A 17,433-nucleotide genomic window follows, 5' to 3' on the forward strand; every position below is an offset into this window, starting at 1 on the left:
CTCCGCGATGCCAGTGCGGCGGTGCGATGAGGACCAGAACCGCCGAACGCTGGATGATTGATTTCCGGATCTCCCTAAACATGAACAAATTAGCGCATCTCGAGGCACAGGCCTCAAGATGGCAGAACGTAAAGGGAGCATGGCGCGGCGGTCGATCTCTCAACGTTCAAGAGGGAAAGGAAGAAAAGTGGTGGACGAAGTGGAAGTTTCCCCGGTGGCCGCACGGACCAAACCCGCACTTTCTGGGAATGTCAACAACACTTCGACTTCTATTTCAACTTCCACTTCTTGACACCTTCATATCTCCCAACTTTACTCCCTGGACAACCCTAATTCCACCATGGATGTCCTTCAGAACTCTGTCGTGGCTCCTCTTCAGCCTATCCTCCGTCCCATCGTCGATGCGATCCCCGAGCCCGTCCATGATGCAGTCATTTCGCTGATCGGTTCGCCCTGCCACAGCGCACTCCTCCTCGACCTCGATCTCACAAAGGACCCGGCTTGCACATCCCTCGCAATCTCCAAGGCCCTTGGTATTGCTATTGTCGGTGCCAGTGCGGTAGTGAAGGTTCCTCAAATCCTGAAGCTCATTAGCTCGCGCTCTTCCGCCGGTGTCTCCTTCGTCTCATACGCCCTCGAAACCGCCAGTCTGCTCATCACCCTTTCCTACGGCGTGCGCAACCAGTTCCCTTTCAGCACATATGGCGAGTCAGCTCTCATTGCCATCCAAGATGTTGCTGTTGGTGTTCTCGTCCTGACCTTTGCTGGTCGGTCCGCCGCAGCTGCAACTTTCGTGGCGGTCGTCGCGGCCGCCGTGTATGCCCTGCTCTTTGATCAAACTCTCGTGGACGCCCAGACTATGTCGTACCTGCAGGCCGGTGCTGGTATTCTCGGTGTTGCCAGCAAGGCCCCTCAAATTTATACCATTTGGAGCCAAGGTGGAACCGGTCAGTTGAGCGCATTTGCGGTAAGTTTGCGCCGATTCGTCCCCGCAACCCTGCAGTAGTGATGAAACTAACTAACTCTTTTATCCTACTATAGGTCTTCAACTACCTCGCTGGCTCCCTCTCGCGCATCTTTACTACTCTCCAAGAAGTCGACGACAAGCTGATCCTCTACGGTTTCATTGCCGGCTTCACCCTCAACGTGATCCTCGCCACCCAGATGCTGTACTACTGGAACAGCCCCGCGACCCCGCAAAAGAAGGCGACTCGCGGCAAGGTTACGGAGAAGGCTCCTGTTGCCCAAAGCACCGGGGCATCGCCCAGGCCTGGCTCCAAGACTCCCACTACGCGCCGACGGGGTTAGAGAAATATCAAGTTGGAATCGGCTGCGCTTCCTTTTTGAAACCATTTAATACTCCTAGTAATGCTTTACAATTCATTCAATTGGCTCCCGAGCCACATCCAGCCACCCACTCCTTCATCGCGTTCTATCAGCTCACTCCGGGCATGCCTTTAATGTATGGCATGTAGATGCATGGACGTAGGAGAGTATAGATACCCAAAGATATCACCAAAGATACCCTCTATACCAGGATACCCCAGAGGAGGCAAGTGCTTAGGACATCCGACCCGTAGTCATATACCGCAAGATATCACTCAACGGCACAACCGGCTGTACGGGATGCGCATGGTGAGGCGCAATGTCAAACTCAACCCCATTGCCCCCAGATTTCCGATGAACACCGACAATCTCCATCTCCTCCTCACCCTCATCTTCTTCTTCTTCTTCTTCTTCTTCGTCATCCTCCTCCTCGTCATCTTCCAACTGCTTCCTCAATCCCGTAACAACATTCTGAATCCCCGCCTCGCGCTCCTCAAGCGTGAAATTCCCACCCCAATTCCTCCGCCTAGCCTCCTCGTTCGCTTCAATGGGCGCCCACTCCCACAACTCCGCGAGATCGGCCTCCGTCAACTGTTTCTGCGCCGCTGTCGCCGCGAGACTTGGATTCGCGATTGCGAAGGTGTCGGGTGGTGGTTTCTCTGTTCCTGCGATGCGGCCGCGCTCAACCCAGTCTTCGACCCGGGGGTCTAGTTTTGTGCGGAGGAGTTGTTCCAGGGTGTTGGCTTGTGTGCGGCCTGGGTATTCGGGGCCCGGATAGGCTACCAATGTTGAGAGGAGGTCGCGATGGTCGGAGAGTTGTTCGGAGACGCTGATTAGGTTGTTTGAGATGATGCTTGCTTGGGATTGGAGGGAGGACCTGTGGTTTCCAATTTGCTTTTGTTAGGGACTCGAAGTGTGTGCTTGTGCTTGTCATGGAGGGATGCGCACCACGGTGGGAGCGGGTCGCTTTGGTTTAAGCTTGCGATTAGAGAGCCCAGTGAGCGGGTGAGTTGAGCTAGTCTCTGCCGAGATTGTTCGAGAACTTTTATTTGGTCGTTGGTTAAGGTCGCCATGGCTGAGGGCAGTGTGGGTGGTGGACAAAGGAAGTTGAAAGGTGAAGGTGCGGTGAATTGGAGCGGGTTGGAGTGGGTTGGAGTGGGTGTGGTCGGCGGTGCGGAGATCGAAGCTTCCGTGGACGTCAGGACTAACTGCAGTACTACTAGGAGTAAGTACTACTAGTATTTACTATGTAGTAGCTACACTCTTGTTGTTTTTACTATGATCAAAGCTCTGCCAGTGACTATGCTGTAAATATCCATATTCTCAAAATTTCAGTTTTGCGCTACTCAGGCTCCAGATAGTTATAGACTTCATAAACTTCGAGTTGGAACTATATCCTGGGCTCTTCAGGTAACGTTCCCGATTAAGCACTGGCACAGCATAACTTCCAAGTTAAATTGAATCCTCAGAATTACGGTGAGCTTGAGACAAATTAAGCAATAAAAATACCCAAAAATAACCTCCTTTACGCCAACGCATCACCAAAACTCAACCCATTGGACTCTGAACCCTTGGCGGTGCTTGATGAAACACAGCCAGACTGGTCCAACCAATACGAGAAAGCGCATGAGCACCTCAAACCCCCTTAAGCCCTCGCCAAAACGGGTCCTACCATCCCGTATAAACCCTATCTATGCCATCTGCCATGTTGATCTGTTTATTTTGGGAATTTGGGCTGTTTTACAGCTGTTTCTGCATAGGGGTGGATGGGCAGGGAGGGGATAAATAGGGTTCCCGGTGCCGTCTGGGGGGGTAGACTCTACTACTCCATGACTCGGATCTTTTCAAGTTTTCGCGGTGCAGAAATGTTCGTATTTCTATTCATATTTTCCACTTCGATTCTAATTCGGATCTTTCCTCAGTCCTTACTACTTATACACCATCCAGTCGAAGAACAAGGTGTTTGATATATGCCTTTGCTTTTGAGAACTATGTATTCAAAGGCACTGACGATGCTGAGCTGAGCATGGGATATATGGAAAGCGAAGACAAACGCCATGGAAAAAACCAATAAAAACCAATCATTAAGTTATTCGGATCATATCGAAAAGCCTAAGCGATAGGGCTAATCGAGGGCCACGTCCACGGGTATTTTATCAAACATTGCGAGCGATGACGTACATAAATTGACTCAGCCAGCAGCCAGCAGCCAGCTTCTAGCCTCGCTCAAATTTACAAAGGCCGCTTCTGATCAGGGTCATACGTCTGCAAGCCACCCTGCATCGCATAAGGCTGAGGAATAGGCGGTGACTGCAACCCACCCTGCATCGAATAAGGCTGAGGAATAGGTGGTGACTGCAAGGGAATATCCTCGGTAATTTGCTGCTGAGCAGCGCCCTTCGAGTATTCAGAATAACTCGTGTGATCCGCATACTGCTGCGGAAACTGGCTCGCTGAGGGCTGATCGGAATAATCATATCCATAGCCAACCTCGTGTCCACGGCCATCAGTGTCCACGAAGCCAAGTCCATGTCCGACGCCTCCCCCAAAACCTGCGGCATACATCTCTTCCGCGGCCCAGGATTGTTGATTCGACTGAGGTGTGTTCCACATGTGGCTTTGGTGTCGGCCGCGGCGGTTGCTCTTGCGTCGCCAGCGAATGAAGAAGAAACAACATACGGATAAACCGATAAGAATCACGAGGAACCCTATGATTGGGAGGGCGATTACGAGAGGGAGATTCACACCGGAGTTGCTGGCGCTGGGCGTGCTGAGCGACATGCTTGAGGGGAGGAGGACGGATGTGAAGATTCGCGATGGAGCGATGTCGAATGGGCTGCCTGTTACGGTTTCGAAGTGGCAGTTGTAACGGATGGATTCGAGGTCTGGGGAGAATCAGGTCAGTCTTCTATTTCGGTTCGTATTCCGAGGAGTCTGGCTCCCCCATGGCTGTCGCAACATACAGTTGGCTAAGTAGACTTGTTTTTGGTTCTGAGTAGCGGTCAAGTTATAGCAGAATTCGCACGAGTTCACGACATTATCGGCGAATGTCGATGTTCCGCACCATGAATTGAAATTCTCCGGACTTGGATCTTTCATGTTGGTCTCAACGGCAGGACGGATCGGCTCGCAGGATACTGGGCAGGGCGAGGAGATATTGGAGAATGAGTCAGGATAACCAAAGACGCACTCGGACACTGCATAGCGTAGGTTATCTGGCATCGCATGGTTAGTTCTTGTTATTGCTCATCGCACCGACAGGCGCAACCAGGTCAACATACAGAGCCCCCAGTTTACATCGGTATTTCCACTTGTTCGATCCGCATAGCTACTCTCCAGCAGACAGCTGACACATTTTTCGAACGCCTGGCCTTTCTTCTGGCTATACTGAGAGTCTCAGACAGGCGATCTCGGACGATGTGGTCGTGTTGGTCGATGTACCGCAGACATCAGCGCATGGTGAATTGGGCGAGGTTCGTAACGCAAGAACTGTGGGGAAGACATTGGCGAGAAAGATGATCGCAACAAACGTTGTCAGCGATCTCGAGAATCGCAACTTAACGGATCGACTCATATTGAACAAGCTGAAAGGGACGAGAGCCCGACAGCTTCAGTGTTGATGCGACCGCCACTGGAGACGAGGACGATTGAATGGCCTAACGCCGGGAGTCGGTGATTACACTTTCATAGAAGGAGAAGAAGATCAAAGCAGCAGCGGATGGTAATAATTCAGCTTCAGGGCGCGGGGTTAGTGTAGACAGGAGGACGAGAGGGAGAGCTTCTTTTTTCAGTCAAGCTGCTTTCTCGATATGGGTGGGATGATCGAGTGGAGAGGCCCAACGCCCGACACTCCGTTCGCGACAAGGGGATAGAAAAAAAGAGAGAGAGGAATTCCTGGTCCTGCAGTGTGAACAAGCTTGGTGCTGGGCAAGACGACGTGTGCCGAATCACCGTCGGTCCCCGCACGTTGCAATGTCGGCGCTTAGAGCTGCTCGCCCAGTGGCTGTGGTTTGCCTAGGGGAGGGCCCCATCGAATGGACGAGGCAGCCCAGCCATTGTCGTAGTGGATTGCATTGGGGCGTGACCAGTGTGATGGGGTTGGCGATGTGATTGGCACTAGTCGATTGTGACTGTGACTCGGACTGCAGCAAGCTGCAGCACGGACGGGTGTTCGCTACAGCCCCGCCACTAGTCGTTGGTGGCTGGGCAAGATGGAGAATCAGGACGGAGCAGAGGCTCCATGACGCAAAAAAGACCTCTAGACGAACAGTAGAAACTAAGCATCAAGTGTTTGCCAGGGAGGTGATGCTGTAGGACAGTGGGGGCGTGTAAAAAGTACAAACTAGGGAGATGACACTGGATTCAGATGGATACCCTGGTTGCCTCGAAGTGTGATCTAAGGATTATTCCAGATTTCTCTCTCTATATGTAAATCCTCTTTCTGGTGCCAGTCTTTTACTACTATCATCGGAAATTACGGTTTATGGTAGAGGTACGGAGTATTTATGCAAGTCAGAACTCATTCGTGCGAGGCCTGAGCAGAAAACAGCCTTGGAGGAACGCCGGAGGGACCCGGCGCTAGTAGTGAAGTAGCCAATGAATATAATTCGTGGGAAGATGTAGTAAATACAAATCACATCATGTCTGTGGACTAAATATTAATGAAACCCAGCAGAGGGCAGAGAGTGCTCTTAGCCAGACCTTCGAGGCTCTCAAAGCTCCCCAGGAGAAGGAAAGGAAGAAGAAAGGCGCAAAAATCAGAGTTACCTCCCGCATTGAATATAAAATAAACAGTCTCTAAACACATTACCACCGGAACAAGGAAAGAATTGTGAATTTATGTAGGGTGGGAAATTTGACCATTTAACCGTAGAGTTCATCGTAAGATGGCACCATCTGCCCAACGCCCACTGCTGGGGTAGGCTCGGTCCGATATCTGGGGCGAGGAGCGACTCGCTTTTCAAAATGTGCGTGTACTGCATACCGTGGGGTGTCGGGTGGCAGAGAGGGTGCGGAGACTGAAGATGCGGCTGTATAGCTCGTTCTTCTAGAGCTGGCAGGGCCAGTAATCGACGAGTTTTCGGTCATAGAGCTTTGAGTGCTGATGCGGCGCATGCGAGAGGTAACAGATAGCGGTGGGGATTTGGCTGCGTGGTCTGGATAAGAATCGTAGTCTTCTCGGTATGGCAGACGTGATGCATCGCCGGTAGCATAATTGTGATGTGCTGCCGTTCCTCCTGTATCTCCTAGAGTGTCTCGCTCTTCATCATCCTCATCGCAGGACTCGTCGTCATCAACTGCAACATTATGATCGTTTGGTTCATCTCTTTCATGTCGGGTTCCTGCAATCCCCAACCCTAGGGCTGGTGATTTAGGGCCCTTTTCACGATGCCGGATGTTCTCGTTGAAGTAGCCCTTTGGAATAACAGAATCGACGCGAGTTGGGTCGCTTGGGGTATATTGAGGGGCAGGGCTATTTGAATCGTGACTCTGGCTATGGTCTAATGAGATGTGTTGTCGTGGTTCTGCAGGACGAGGACTCTGAGGTAATCCAGTGGGGGCATTGACTAAAAAGCCCGGTGGCTGATTTTGTTGATTCCATGATCCTTGAGTCGGATAGCTGATAGAAGGATCGCCCCAGCGGGAATGAAGTTCAGAGGAAAGTCTGCGTTTCCGCTTAAACTTTTTCATGAGGCTCGCCATGACCTTGAGAGGATTCTTCATCGAAGGAGCCCAAACGAGCCCGGAGGGAGCCCAGAGAGGGGCTAAAACCCTCCTAATCAGAGAGAAGAGAGACAAAGAATGCCTATTTGCGAATCACAGGGAGGACTGACCACTCCCCGATGCGGTTTTCATCTCAAAGCAAATCAAACTCCCTCCGTAGGGAACCGGTGATTTCAGCGTCAAAGATAAAGAGTCTGATTCAGAGACAAAAGTAGGCCGACGAAGGAAAATGGAAGAACACGCAAGATGACCACATGAGTCAAAGTTATATCAAGCAAACGGATATGTGAAGAAAGACAAGCCAGCCGCCGCATGTCTGTAGCCCCGAGAAGAAAGCGGGAAAGATCTTCTGAAGATGCTTCGCAGGTTGGGTTGGTGTTGGGTAATCCAAATCATCCAGCGAGCAAAAGAGGACCAGGGCCCGATGGGATGGTTCAACCCCTCTGGCGGTGGTCCCAAGACCGCCACTTGGGACGAAGAAAATGTGTGCTCCTTTATTTTCCGGCGCAGTCAACAGCGCTTCTTCGGTCATCCAACGGGCTAACTGCAAGCGCGAGAGAGAGAGAGCGGACGGAAGAAAGAGCCCTGCGGGTCACAAGTGGGATGAAGTTTGGGGGCTATTCAGTGGCTGCAGATGTTGGATGTGCTATGTACAGTTTGCAGGAGTCTAAGAGGGGGTCCGGCCAAGACGAGTGGACGATGCGGGACAAAATCCCTGTCCCTGGTTCGTCTAGCTATGACATGAAATGCCAGTTTTTTTTTCTCGGCGCCCCGGGATGCAGTCGAAGAGAACATGATGGCGAGTCAGGCAGAGGTTGCACATAGTATCGACGCATGGCGCCCACCGTCATCTTGGCATGGCGCTTGTCCTGGGATCTGCGCCTGTGTACGACGCTTCCAAAAGCCCCCCAAACTGGATCGATGCACAGAGACAGTGACGATCAGGCTTCGGCCGGAAGTACTAGTACTGTATGTAGCAACATGACAGGGTGGCTGAGGATTGGATGTTAGATGGTCCTTCCCCTTGTCATCTGCGCAGCAGCAATGGCATGTGCAACGGCAAAGCTCATGAGCGACAAGGCGCACATACAGCTCTCGGGATGATTGCCAATCATACCCTTCTCACGACGAGCCTCTTGTACATAGACGAAAAAAGGTCCGCTCGTTGACAGGGATCAAAAGAGGGGGCGGGGCGAAAAGGAGGATCCGCCGTCGACGTTGACGAAAAAGCGTCCATGTTTCACCATGGCGCAGTTTAATCCCTGCAACGGAGTGGATTTAAGAGCCGGTGAGTGGAGATCAAGTTGACCGAGAGATTCATGTCTTGGGGATCGCTCTCATCTTGGATTCTTTGTCCAGTGTATACTCCGTATACTCCGTATACTCCGTAGGTCCAGTGGGATATCCTCAGTGCCACCGTGCACAGTCCCTGCCTTGGATCAAGGGACATCTTGGTTCGAAAAGCAACAAGGTTAGATCGTCCCGTTAGTCCTCGTGGCAAGTCTTCCGGGAGCTTATCTTTAGGCGCCGTGGGGTGGAGGGTTGCAGCGAGGAGAGGGGGTTAGATGCATAGGGTTCTCACGGGGAAACAAGGGAAGTGGGAAAGGCCAAGTGACAAGCTGGATGCACGATCGACAGAGGCACAGGCCTCAGGCGTCTGTTTGGGGGACAGTCTCGATCTTTCGCATTGCGGGGATCGACGGTGGGAGCAGTGGAGATTCTAAGTTGTGATTTGACGGACGAAGCTCTCGTGGAGTCGAGGTTTCACTTTAGATTGCTCGACTCGTGCACGGAGCAGCTCGGTGGACAAGCGCCAGGCTAAAAGATGCAATCCTTCTGGAGGAGCGGACTTTTTCTTCTTTTCTTCCCTTTATTCAAACTATTTGGAATCAATATTCATTTATGTTTTGATTTTTGTAAAATAAATCCTAATGAGAATCATAAGCATCCCTTGCCAGGGATTAACGCCCAACGCCTTCTTGCTCATGACAGTCGTAAAAATGAAGAAAACCTTGGAAGAAGTAGACTCCATCAAAGGAATATACCCCTGTCCCTTCCTCATTATCCCATCATACTATCATCCCATAGTCTCATATTCCCATCACCCTATCACCCTATCACTCTATCACTTAATTTAACCAAAATTCGTGATAAGTCGTGACAGCACCGGCTTCGCCCGGCGGGGTCCCCGTGTGCCTTGTTGTGGCATAGGCTCGGAAGCGCTTCGTTCTCTGCCTTCTCCTGATCGGGACCGCGATTCAGAGACATGGGCCGGAAAGGGCATGGCAGACTGCCGTCGTGCAGTCGAAGTGGAGTACCCAGACTGATCGGCCGTTCGTTGGATTGTGATTGACGAGCGGCCATCGTTGTAATGAACATTGCTAAGACGGGACGGTTGGCCCCTACTAGGATATGTAGTATTGGATGTGTAGGGATCGGCGCTCGGGGTTGATATAGGTCTTATTGGTTGATATTTGGATGGATCGTACGTTGGTAGGGAGGGCTGATCCATCGAGGCTCGCGGCAAATACTGCGACTGGCGATAGTCTGGGGCAAACGACGAGAGTGGCCGGGGATGGGCCGATCGTGGATGATCATGATAGTTGTTTCTTCGGCTATATGCAGGGGGGACCTGGACCTCTGCGGCGCGCTCCGCCTCTTGGTTCTTTCTTTTGGCTCGCTCCTTCTTGGAGAAAAGGTACAGTAGGCCCGTCACTAGTTTGGGGATGGAAAATGTTAGCGTGCATTATCACCTTCCTCCAAGTGGTGAAGCGATGCCGGGTACCTACTGGCGAGAATGCCGGCTACCGGCAGTGGCCCAATGAAAAGCACCAAGCAATTGAATTAGGGAGGGTAAGGGGGGCACCGAGGGGAATTCAGGGTAGCTCGTGTGATGAGTGTCGAGCTAAGTAGTCCTCCTGTCCCGATCTAGAAAAAACTAATGACAATGCGAAATTGAAATGAAGCCGATGCAGGGATTGTGCACACCAAACAAGCACCAGCCTACGTTCCCAACCGTGGGCCAGCCCTGGTGATCTGTGGAAAAAGAAGAGAAGACTCCTCAAGGTCTGGTCATTGTGGGATTAATATATGCTATATGCTTATATGCTTATATTTTATACGAGGCTGCCCGCGCGCGCGAAGCTTTAGCTGCCACAAAGGAACTGGTTTCAAGTGAGATGTCTAAATCCAATTTCAGCAACGGAATTAAAGATAGTAATTTACGGACTATAGATAGATCAAAAAGGCCCATAATTAGCCAGCATTAGCCTCGATTAGGCCTTGTTTTCACACCGAGTCCGACCCCGCTGTGCATCGCGTACCGCTGCAGGAAGCATCTCCTGCATGTCGACCAACCACAATCAACCAACACTTAACGGCGCCTCTCACTGGTCCAGTAGTAAGCGCCTCGAGAATCAGTCGAATCAGCACCGGTACTACAATCCAACACCAACTGCTATCCTTTCCGGTTTATACTCCGGTGGAGTCAGGCCTTGCTGTTGCTGCGCCGTGTGTCCCACGATGATTCGAGCGAAATGCAGGTGTACAGAAAGGAAAGCAAAGCAGCACGCAACTTTGTCTGCAACATGACCAACTTGAAGCTCCACTCCCAAATCCAAAGGGTCTAGACAGCGGTAACTCATCAATTGATGTGGACCCCTTTGAAATTATTCCATACTTTTTCGTCCACATACTTCGCATGCTCCGTTGGTTTACTCCGCGTATGCGCGGTAGACCGCCAGTCCCTTGTCGGTGCCAAAGTCCAACGCAACACCTTGCCCAACGAAAAAAACATATCCCTCCTTCAATTCGACGTTTTGGTTCCCAGGGATCTTCATGGTCCCGCACCCCTTCGTAACGATCATCAAACTAGGGCCGAGAATGGCTTTGTGCGTCTCCTTCTCACCTGCTCCAAGACAAGTGCACAAGACCGCAAATTCGCTGATCGGGGGTGCGTATATGTCCGTTTTTCCGTACATTCCCTTGTCGCTCTTTTTCCGGGGCAGGAGCGCGCCCTGGGCGTCATGTGGGATGAATGAGAGAGCTCGTCCGAAAAGCTCGACGCTGTCGCGATCCGTAGCTGGGCAGAAACCTGTATTGATAACATTGTCTGATCGGGCCATGCATTCCACGATATCACCTTCTAGGTATGCATGAATGCTGTCGGCTGGGACGAAGACTGAATCGCCAGGTCCTAGGGTCAGATAATTCATGAGTAGAGCTGCGACAAGGTTGCCATTGTCGCATTCGGTGTATTGCTTGCTGAGTCGGTCTAAGAGACCTGGTATGTATGGATCTGGTCCGAAATGGGCCTCGGGGATTGACTGTAGTTCCTTGATGGTTGTTGCCACGGTGCTTGGGGAAGCGCTGAGCAGTTTCATGCACACCTGTCGAAGCGTCTCGTCATTGAACTCTCCTGGTGGAACGAACTTCTCCAGCGGGTTAAGTTTGAATAGTGTTTGAATGTCTTTGAGTGGTTTCCAGCCTGCGAACAGCTCAAATTTGGACAATGCAATAGCAATCTCGGGCTTGTGGTTGGTGTCGCCGTACTTATTCGGGTCTTCTGCGTGAAGCTTTGCGGCGAGTGTCAAGTCCGGGTGGATTTGGAGCGGCAATGCTTTGCTGAAGGATAGGATCTGACTTGTCAGTTGGATGCGTTATATGCTTGGGGTTATAGGCCCTCGTACCTTGGGTAGAAATGGAATTTCCGGTCCGAATCGATCCAGGACTGATTTTCCCACCAGCTGAGGATTCTTTTTCAAGTAATCCCCAAGTTGTTCGCCACTAGAAAGGAGATAATTTGGATTGGATAAATATGTTCCCATCCACATCTAGAGTCATATTAGAACCATTTAAGGATTATGGCGCAGGAACAAGTTGACTTCGGAGTATGTTTGAGATTCATCAATCTGCCCGGAGCCCGGTGTTTTAGACCACAATTGAGCGACAACCGAATTCTTTCCTTTCTTTCCCCAATCGTCATTCTATTTCGAAGTGTTTCAGCATGGTCAATGATTTCTTTCCTATCACTGGGAGGGAGGACAGAATTACCTTTACTCCGCATCGGAGTTGGACCACAGCATCCGCCATGAAAGCCTTTAGTGAGATGAAGAATTATTTAGCTTCCGAAAATGAATATCTTTTTCGACAGGTAGACTGTTCGAAAGTGATGAGAGGTGTCGCAGTAATAGCCCTTTGATGCTATGAGGCAATTTCCGTCCTGCCGTCATGGTGACCATCTAGCCACTGTAGCTAACTCTCGTTCGAGGCATTCCATTTTACTGAGACTTACAAAGATCTCCAGAGGGATATTGCGCCCACCAATGAATGCCACGAGATAAAATGCTCAAGTATGGTTCAATTATGGAAATTCGATAAGATTGACGTCAGCTGTGGGCGCAATGAATGCGAACATAGATGAAATACGGTCCATTCGAACCCTACTCTCGCGCTTGAAGCTAATTGTACTATCTTTTTACAAGTGAGTATTCTCGAAGAGTTCAATTTAGGTCTGGATGTCGAAATATATCTCGGTGAAGCTGAAATATAATGAAAAGCCTACCAAACGCCTGTTAATGCCAACATTCTGTACTCCCACGCCGTGATAAAAACCCAAACAAAATCAAACAAATAAATAGAGTGTCGTGGATCTCTCCGATCTTCATATATTTTCTGAGACATTATCATTCATAAAGATCCTCAGGGTCAGGAACCATAGCCATAGTCATTGGCTTCAATGAGGAAGACCTTTTTCGATCGGCTGCCACGAACGGCGAGGTCCGTCTTCTGGGAGGCAGTCCAAAACTTAACCGGGAGCCAGAGCCGTCAGAGCTACCTCCAATGCTAGACCGCAGGCTGCGGCGATCATCCTCCACATTTGAGGGCCATTGCTCAGAAGGCTCTTTGCTTATAATAGATTTGCGACCACGGTCTGCTGCATCGAAGGGATTCGAGAAAGAGTCCCGTCGTTCGCGAGGACTGTGAAAGGATTGCGCTGATTGACTTCGAGGCGATGGGATGTCCTCGAGGTATGTGCCGTTCGTGGGGATGTACCGGAAGCGAGTACTGGTACTCCCCGGTTGATCGGTGACCTCGGCAGTATAATCTTTGCGTATTGGCTTGTAGGCAAAGTCTCGTCGCTTTTGATCATCTCGGCTCTCCCTTTCGAACGTGCTTTCTCCCTCTAGTTGCTTCGGGCGAGATGCCAAGCGCACGGAAAGTCGGCCAGGTCGCAATGCTCCCAGAGATAGTGAGCTTCGTCTAGAGACAGAAGGCCTCTCAGAGGATATTTCTTCCTTTCGATCCTCTGTATCCTCATCTTTCAATGGGTTTCGGGTTTGATCAGATGGGGAGATATCTGGGATAAATCCCGGTCCGTATAGTTGGCGCCCCTTGGCTGGCCGATGAGGATTATCGTATTGATTCCATGAGCCATCGGTGGGAACAGAGATGGCCACGTCGCCCCAGCGAGTGTGAAGAGGCTTGGGGTTCTCCGGTTTGCGGAAGATGGCGAGGGGCTTCGTGACGGCACTGCTCATTCTGGACGATGAGAGGGCAATGGGTCTCCGATTATATGCAGTGGCTTTTCCTTTGAGGCAGCAGATAACATCCGTGCACTCTATTATAGATAATATGTATTGAAAAGACAAGAGAGGGAGGAGCTCGACCAAATATCTTTCAGATCTCGCGAACCACCAGGGGTGACGAACGCCGGGGAAGCCACCGACGTCGAGAGATCAACAAAGGCCCTTCTTACCCGACCCTAGACCTTCACGTTCTCGACTGCACGAATGACTGCATGAAAGGGACAGGTCAAACCAACAGAGAGCGAGTCGCACACTCGGATTGGGCACACCAGGATCTTGGTGAGCAAGGATGTCCAAGATAGTGGAGGTGGCGAGCCAGTAAATGCAGCAAGATAATTGAGCTGTAAAGACCAAAAGCAAACAGGCAAAGGCGTAATCAATGAGAAACACAAGAAAGTCAAAGGATGAGCATCTGACTTCCTCTGAAACTAGTCAAGAGAAAGAGAAACTGGCTTGACAAAAATTGTCTGGGCTTTGGAAGGCGCTCTGATATAAAGCTTGTTCATCAACGGGTCCGGTGCACTACTCGCCGCGTAGCTGATGAAGCATAAGTCCGAATGCATGTCGCGGTGCATCGCAGCTGGATACTAACCAGTCCACCAATACATCAAGCCCTGGAGTGCCTTGCCGCCGGAACGGATGCAGCGGAGCGGGGCGATCGGCGGGTTGGCAAGGGACTTGTTCCTTAATTAGCAGCAATTAGCTGCATCAATTTGGGATCTGGCCCCCAGAATAGAATCTTAGTTGACATTAATCACCCCGCTTTACATTGCAACCCTATATTATGCAGGCTAATTAAGGATATTTTTAGCAAATTCAGCTTTGACAGCTCCCTGAAGACTGCTGAATTATTCTGTGTTCAGTCTAGACTGAAAGCTTCGCCGACGGAGTTAGATGAAAGGTTTATTGTCCTCCTATTTGTCATAGTTTACATTGAGAAGGCATATTTGTTTTCCACCACGCTCTACAGAGTAGCATTGTTACAAAAGGGCTAGCTAGGGTGAAGCGGGGCTGATACGCGTCCCACGCCGAGAGAGGTGGAGAGATGGAGAGAGATGGAGAGATGGGGAAACGAGGGGCAGGCATAATGATGAAAATCAATTTCACCAGATCTGCGACATTGCTTCTCAGCTCTAGAATTCCAATCGTAGCCAATATTTTGTTCCTGGCTACCAGGGGCTGATGCCTATGACAGGCGTTCAGCCAAGCCACTCAGTACACCATGCCCCCAGTCATCATAGTTGGCGGAGGTCCCGTGGGGCTCATCTCCTCGATTCTCCTCTCCCTTCAAGAAATTCCAAATGTACTCTTCGAGCGTCACCCTGGAACATCGATACATCCAAAAGCATGTGGGTTGAATCAGAGAACGATGGAAATCCTCCGCCATATTGGCGTGGAAGACGAAGTGATGCGCCAAAGTGCACCTCCGGAAACCGTTAGTCGCACGGTGTGGTACACCAGTCTAGGGGCTCACGGACGGGAAATTCACAGTCGCAATGCGTGGGGGGGGAGGGGAATACCGAACTCGATATGAGGAGGCTAGTCCTTGTTCTTACAGGATTCTCCCGCAGATTCGCCTGGAGCCGATATTGCTCAACCGGGGACGAGAGCTGAATCCAAATGGATTTAAACATTCCACTGATGTTATTTCTGTCACCGAAACGTCGGACAAAGTTGTTGTGACAGTACAAAACAAAGATGGCACCCGCGAAGATTGGGAGGCAGACTATGTTCTCGGTGCTGATGGAGGTCGCATGATGGCCGATCAGCTGGGCCTCGCGTGGGAAGGTGAGAAAGACATCTTTGACATGGTCTCGGCTCATTTCCATGCCCCCCTTTCCACCATTCATCCCAATCCCAACGCCTTCATCAGCTGGTTCATCAATCCGTCGCTCGGAGGTAGCATCAAATCGGGGTATCTATACCCTCTCGGTCCATTCCCATCGGACCCCGACACTGAAGAATGGTATTTTGGATGCGCAATGCTACCAGATGACCCGCAAAGGTTCGATACCGATGCGATGGTCAATCGAATCCGGAAGACGCTTGAACTTCCCGACCTCGAGATCGAGCTTCGCAGCGTCAGTCACTGGTACGTTAGCAGCATTGTGACGGAGCACTTCCGCAGCAAAGGAGGGAAAATGTTCTTAATTGGAGATGCGGCCCATAGGATTCCGCCCTGGGGAGCTCTGGGTATGAATACCGGAGTTCAGGATGCTTTCAATTTGATCTGGAAGCTTGCGTTCACGCTGCGTGGAGTTTGGAAAGACCCGAATTCGCTCCTCGATACTTATGAAGGAGAGCGACGGCCAATCGCTAAAGGCGTCGCCTATTCTAGTCTGTTCAACCTGCGAAGCCATGGAGATGCAATGGACCGAGCGATTGGTGTGTCTCCAAATCAATCAACTGAAGAAAATCAATCGGCTATGAAAGCTTTTTTCAGCAAAGAACATCCTGACTATCAAAGGAAGCAGCTTGATGTCCAGGGTGCTCAGACAGTTCTCGATGGCGAATTCTGTGCACTCGGAACCGAAATGGGCTGGTTCTATCCTTCAGTCGATACCAAGAATGAAGGAAAACCATTAAGACATGGCGGCCAGATTCGTGAAGATGGTGAATTCGACAACATCCACTACCATCCTTCAACCATCCCTGGTCATCATCTTCCTCATCTTTGGTTGCAGCGGGGGAACATCACCATCTCTACTCGAGACTTGCTCCAGCCGCAACATTTCTTGCTTCTAGCAAATTCTCCCGTGAAGTGGAATTTTCTCGAAGAATTTCATATACCGTATCGACTCGAACTTATTGATAGTTCAAATGGCTGGAAAGTCTCAGAGGGAGCTTGGAAAGAATTGTTTCCGGCAGGTGAGAATGGCGCTGTTCTCGTGCGGCCAGATGGTATTATAGCTTGCAGGGGCAACCCTGATGACTATGAGTTGCAGTTCGGGCTTTAGATTTAGATAGATTGATATAATTAGCTTGGGAAAGTCGAGGATAAAAGGTTCACGTACAAGTTGCTGCCTAATTATCGAGAGCGTCGGCCAAAATGAACGGGTCTTCAGCATTTCCTCGTTTAGCGCCCCAGTCCTTCTGCTTCTACAATGACTCACCCAACACCGATTCACCAAAAAGGGATTCCTCCAAATGCTCGAGGACAGCTGCTTGTCGCAGTTTCAACCATCATCTGCTCATCCGACGAAGCAGGAGTGGATTTCACGACGGGAGAGCTCAGCGGTAATAGCACAGTGGGAAGCTGATCTGGATGTAGATGAGAGTGTGCTCAGTTACGACTGTTTGCGACTAGGATTAACTGGTGAAGCGCAAAGAAAATACATTGAGTCGGTGTTGAATATCTCTAATGTTACAACCCAAATTCATGAGATATGGAATATACTAGGTCATGGCTGGGATTATGATGCTGAAAGTCTTCCGAGCGAGGAGGAGTATCCTATTTCGAACGGACATATCATGTCTGTGTTGGCGCCGCCCAAGCGCTAACTTGAGTGAACCCTTATTTCGCTGTCCAATAACTATGTGGTGACATGTTATAACACGCATCGGTATACGAAGTACCTACGTACCGGATTTCCCATGCAAAGTCTTGGCTGCAGTCTGCAGGCTCCTGGGAACAATTTGTCTAGTTTGTCTTGGTATGCTGCTTCTCGCAGGTCAAAGGCCAGAAAGTATAGGGAGCCAATCTTCTACAACTTTCAATTAGATCTACATGTGTTGGAATCATTCAACAGAGGAGTAGTTTGTAGTCATGCAATAGCCTCTTTGCAGTTGAATGCTA

The 17,433-nt window shown here is 50.4% G+C and overlaps 8 protein-coding genes across 8 annotated transcripts; 3 read left to right on the forward strand and 5 right to left on the reverse strand.

Annotated features, from left to right (window-relative positions):
- Window positions 1-340: 340 nt before the first annotated feature.
- N7509_002909 (putative monosaccharide-P-dolichol utilization protein) lies at window positions 341-1,308 on the forward strand (the record flags this gene model as incomplete). Its single annotated transcript, XM_056627546.1, has 2 exons — window positions 341-967; window positions 1,042-1,308. The coding sequence occupies 2 exons, from the start codon at window positions 341-343 to the stop codon at window positions 1,306-1,308; spliced, it is 894 nt and encodes a 297-aa protein (XP_056493341.1).
- A 252-nt stretch (window positions 1,309-1,560) lies between these two features.
- Window positions 1,561-2,399, reverse strand: med8 (RNA polymerase II mediator complex subunit MED8; the record flags this gene model as incomplete). Its single annotated transcript, XM_056627547.1, has 2 exons — window positions 1,561-2,203; window positions 2,275-2,399. The coding sequence occupies 2 exons, from the start codon at window positions 2,397-2,399 to the stop codon at window positions 1,561-1,563; spliced, it is 768 nt and encodes a 255-aa protein (XP_056493342.1).
- A 1,159-nt stretch (window positions 2,400-3,558) lies between these two features.
- On the reverse strand, window positions 3,559-4,900 carry N7509_002911 (uncharacterized protein; the record flags this gene model as incomplete). The annotated part of the gene is made up of 4 exons (XM_056627548.1): window positions 3,559-4,211; window positions 4,290-4,541; window positions 4,608-4,708; window positions 4,743-4,900. 4 exons carry the CDS (start codon window positions 4,898-4,900, stop codon window positions 3,559-3,561), a joined length of 1,164 nt encoding a protein of 387 aa, XP_056493343.1.
- A 1,289-nt stretch (window positions 4,901-6,189) lies between these two features.
- N7509_002912 (uncharacterized protein) lies at window positions 6,190-7,050 on the reverse strand (the record flags this gene model as incomplete). The annotated part of the gene is made up of 1 exon (XM_056627549.1): window positions 6,190-7,050. The coding sequence occupies one exon, from the start codon at window positions 7,048-7,050 to the stop codon at window positions 6,190-6,192; it is 861 nt and encodes a 286-aa protein (XP_056493344.1).
- Window positions 7,051-10,763: 3,713 nt separating this feature from the next.
- Window positions 10,764-12,141, reverse strand: N7509_002913 (class I mannose-6-phosphate isomerase; the record flags this gene model as incomplete). Its single annotated transcript, XM_056627550.1, has 4 exons — window positions 10,764-11,687; window positions 11,739-11,882; window positions 11,934-12,035; window positions 12,103-12,141. The coding sequence occupies 4 exons, from the start codon at window positions 12,139-12,141 to the stop codon at window positions 10,764-10,766; spliced, it is 1,209 nt and encodes a 402-aa protein (XP_056493345.1).
- A 593-nt stretch (window positions 12,142-12,734) lies between these two features.
- On the reverse strand, window positions 12,735-13,589 carry N7509_002914 (uncharacterized protein; the record flags this gene model as incomplete). Its single annotated transcript, XM_056627551.1, has 1 exon — window positions 12,735-13,589. One exon carries the CDS (start codon window positions 13,587-13,589, stop codon window positions 12,735-12,737), a length of 855 nt encoding a protein of 284 aa, XP_056493346.1.
- A 1,270-nt stretch (window positions 13,590-14,859) lies between these two features.
- N7509_002915 (uncharacterized protein) lies at window positions 14,860-16,594 on the forward strand (the record flags this gene model as incomplete). Its single annotated transcript, XM_056627552.1, has 2 exons — window positions 14,860-15,137; window positions 15,196-16,594. 2 exons carry the CDS (start codon window positions 14,860-14,862, stop codon window positions 16,592-16,594), a joined length of 1,677 nt encoding a protein of 558 aa, XP_056493347.1.
- Window positions 16,595-16,784: 190 nt separating this feature from the next.
- Window positions 16,785-17,138, forward strand: N7509_002916 (uncharacterized protein; the record flags this gene model as incomplete). The annotated part of the gene is made up of 1 exon (XM_056627553.1): window positions 16,785-17,138. One exon carries the CDS (start codon window positions 16,785-16,787, stop codon window positions 17,136-17,138), a length of 354 nt encoding a protein of 117 aa, XP_056493348.1.
- Between the last annotated feature and the right edge of the window lie 295 nt (window positions 17,139-17,433).

The sequence above is a fragment of the Penicillium cosmopolitanum genome, assembly GCF_028827165.1.
Source record: "Penicillium cosmopolitanum strain IBT 29677 chromosome Unknown utg000004l:1.0-4361866.0:1.0-4365735.0, whole genome shotgun sequence".
Classification (NCBI taxonomy): Eukaryota; Fungi; Ascomycota; class Eurotiomycetes; order Eurotiales; family Aspergillaceae; genus Penicillium; species Penicillium cosmopolitanum.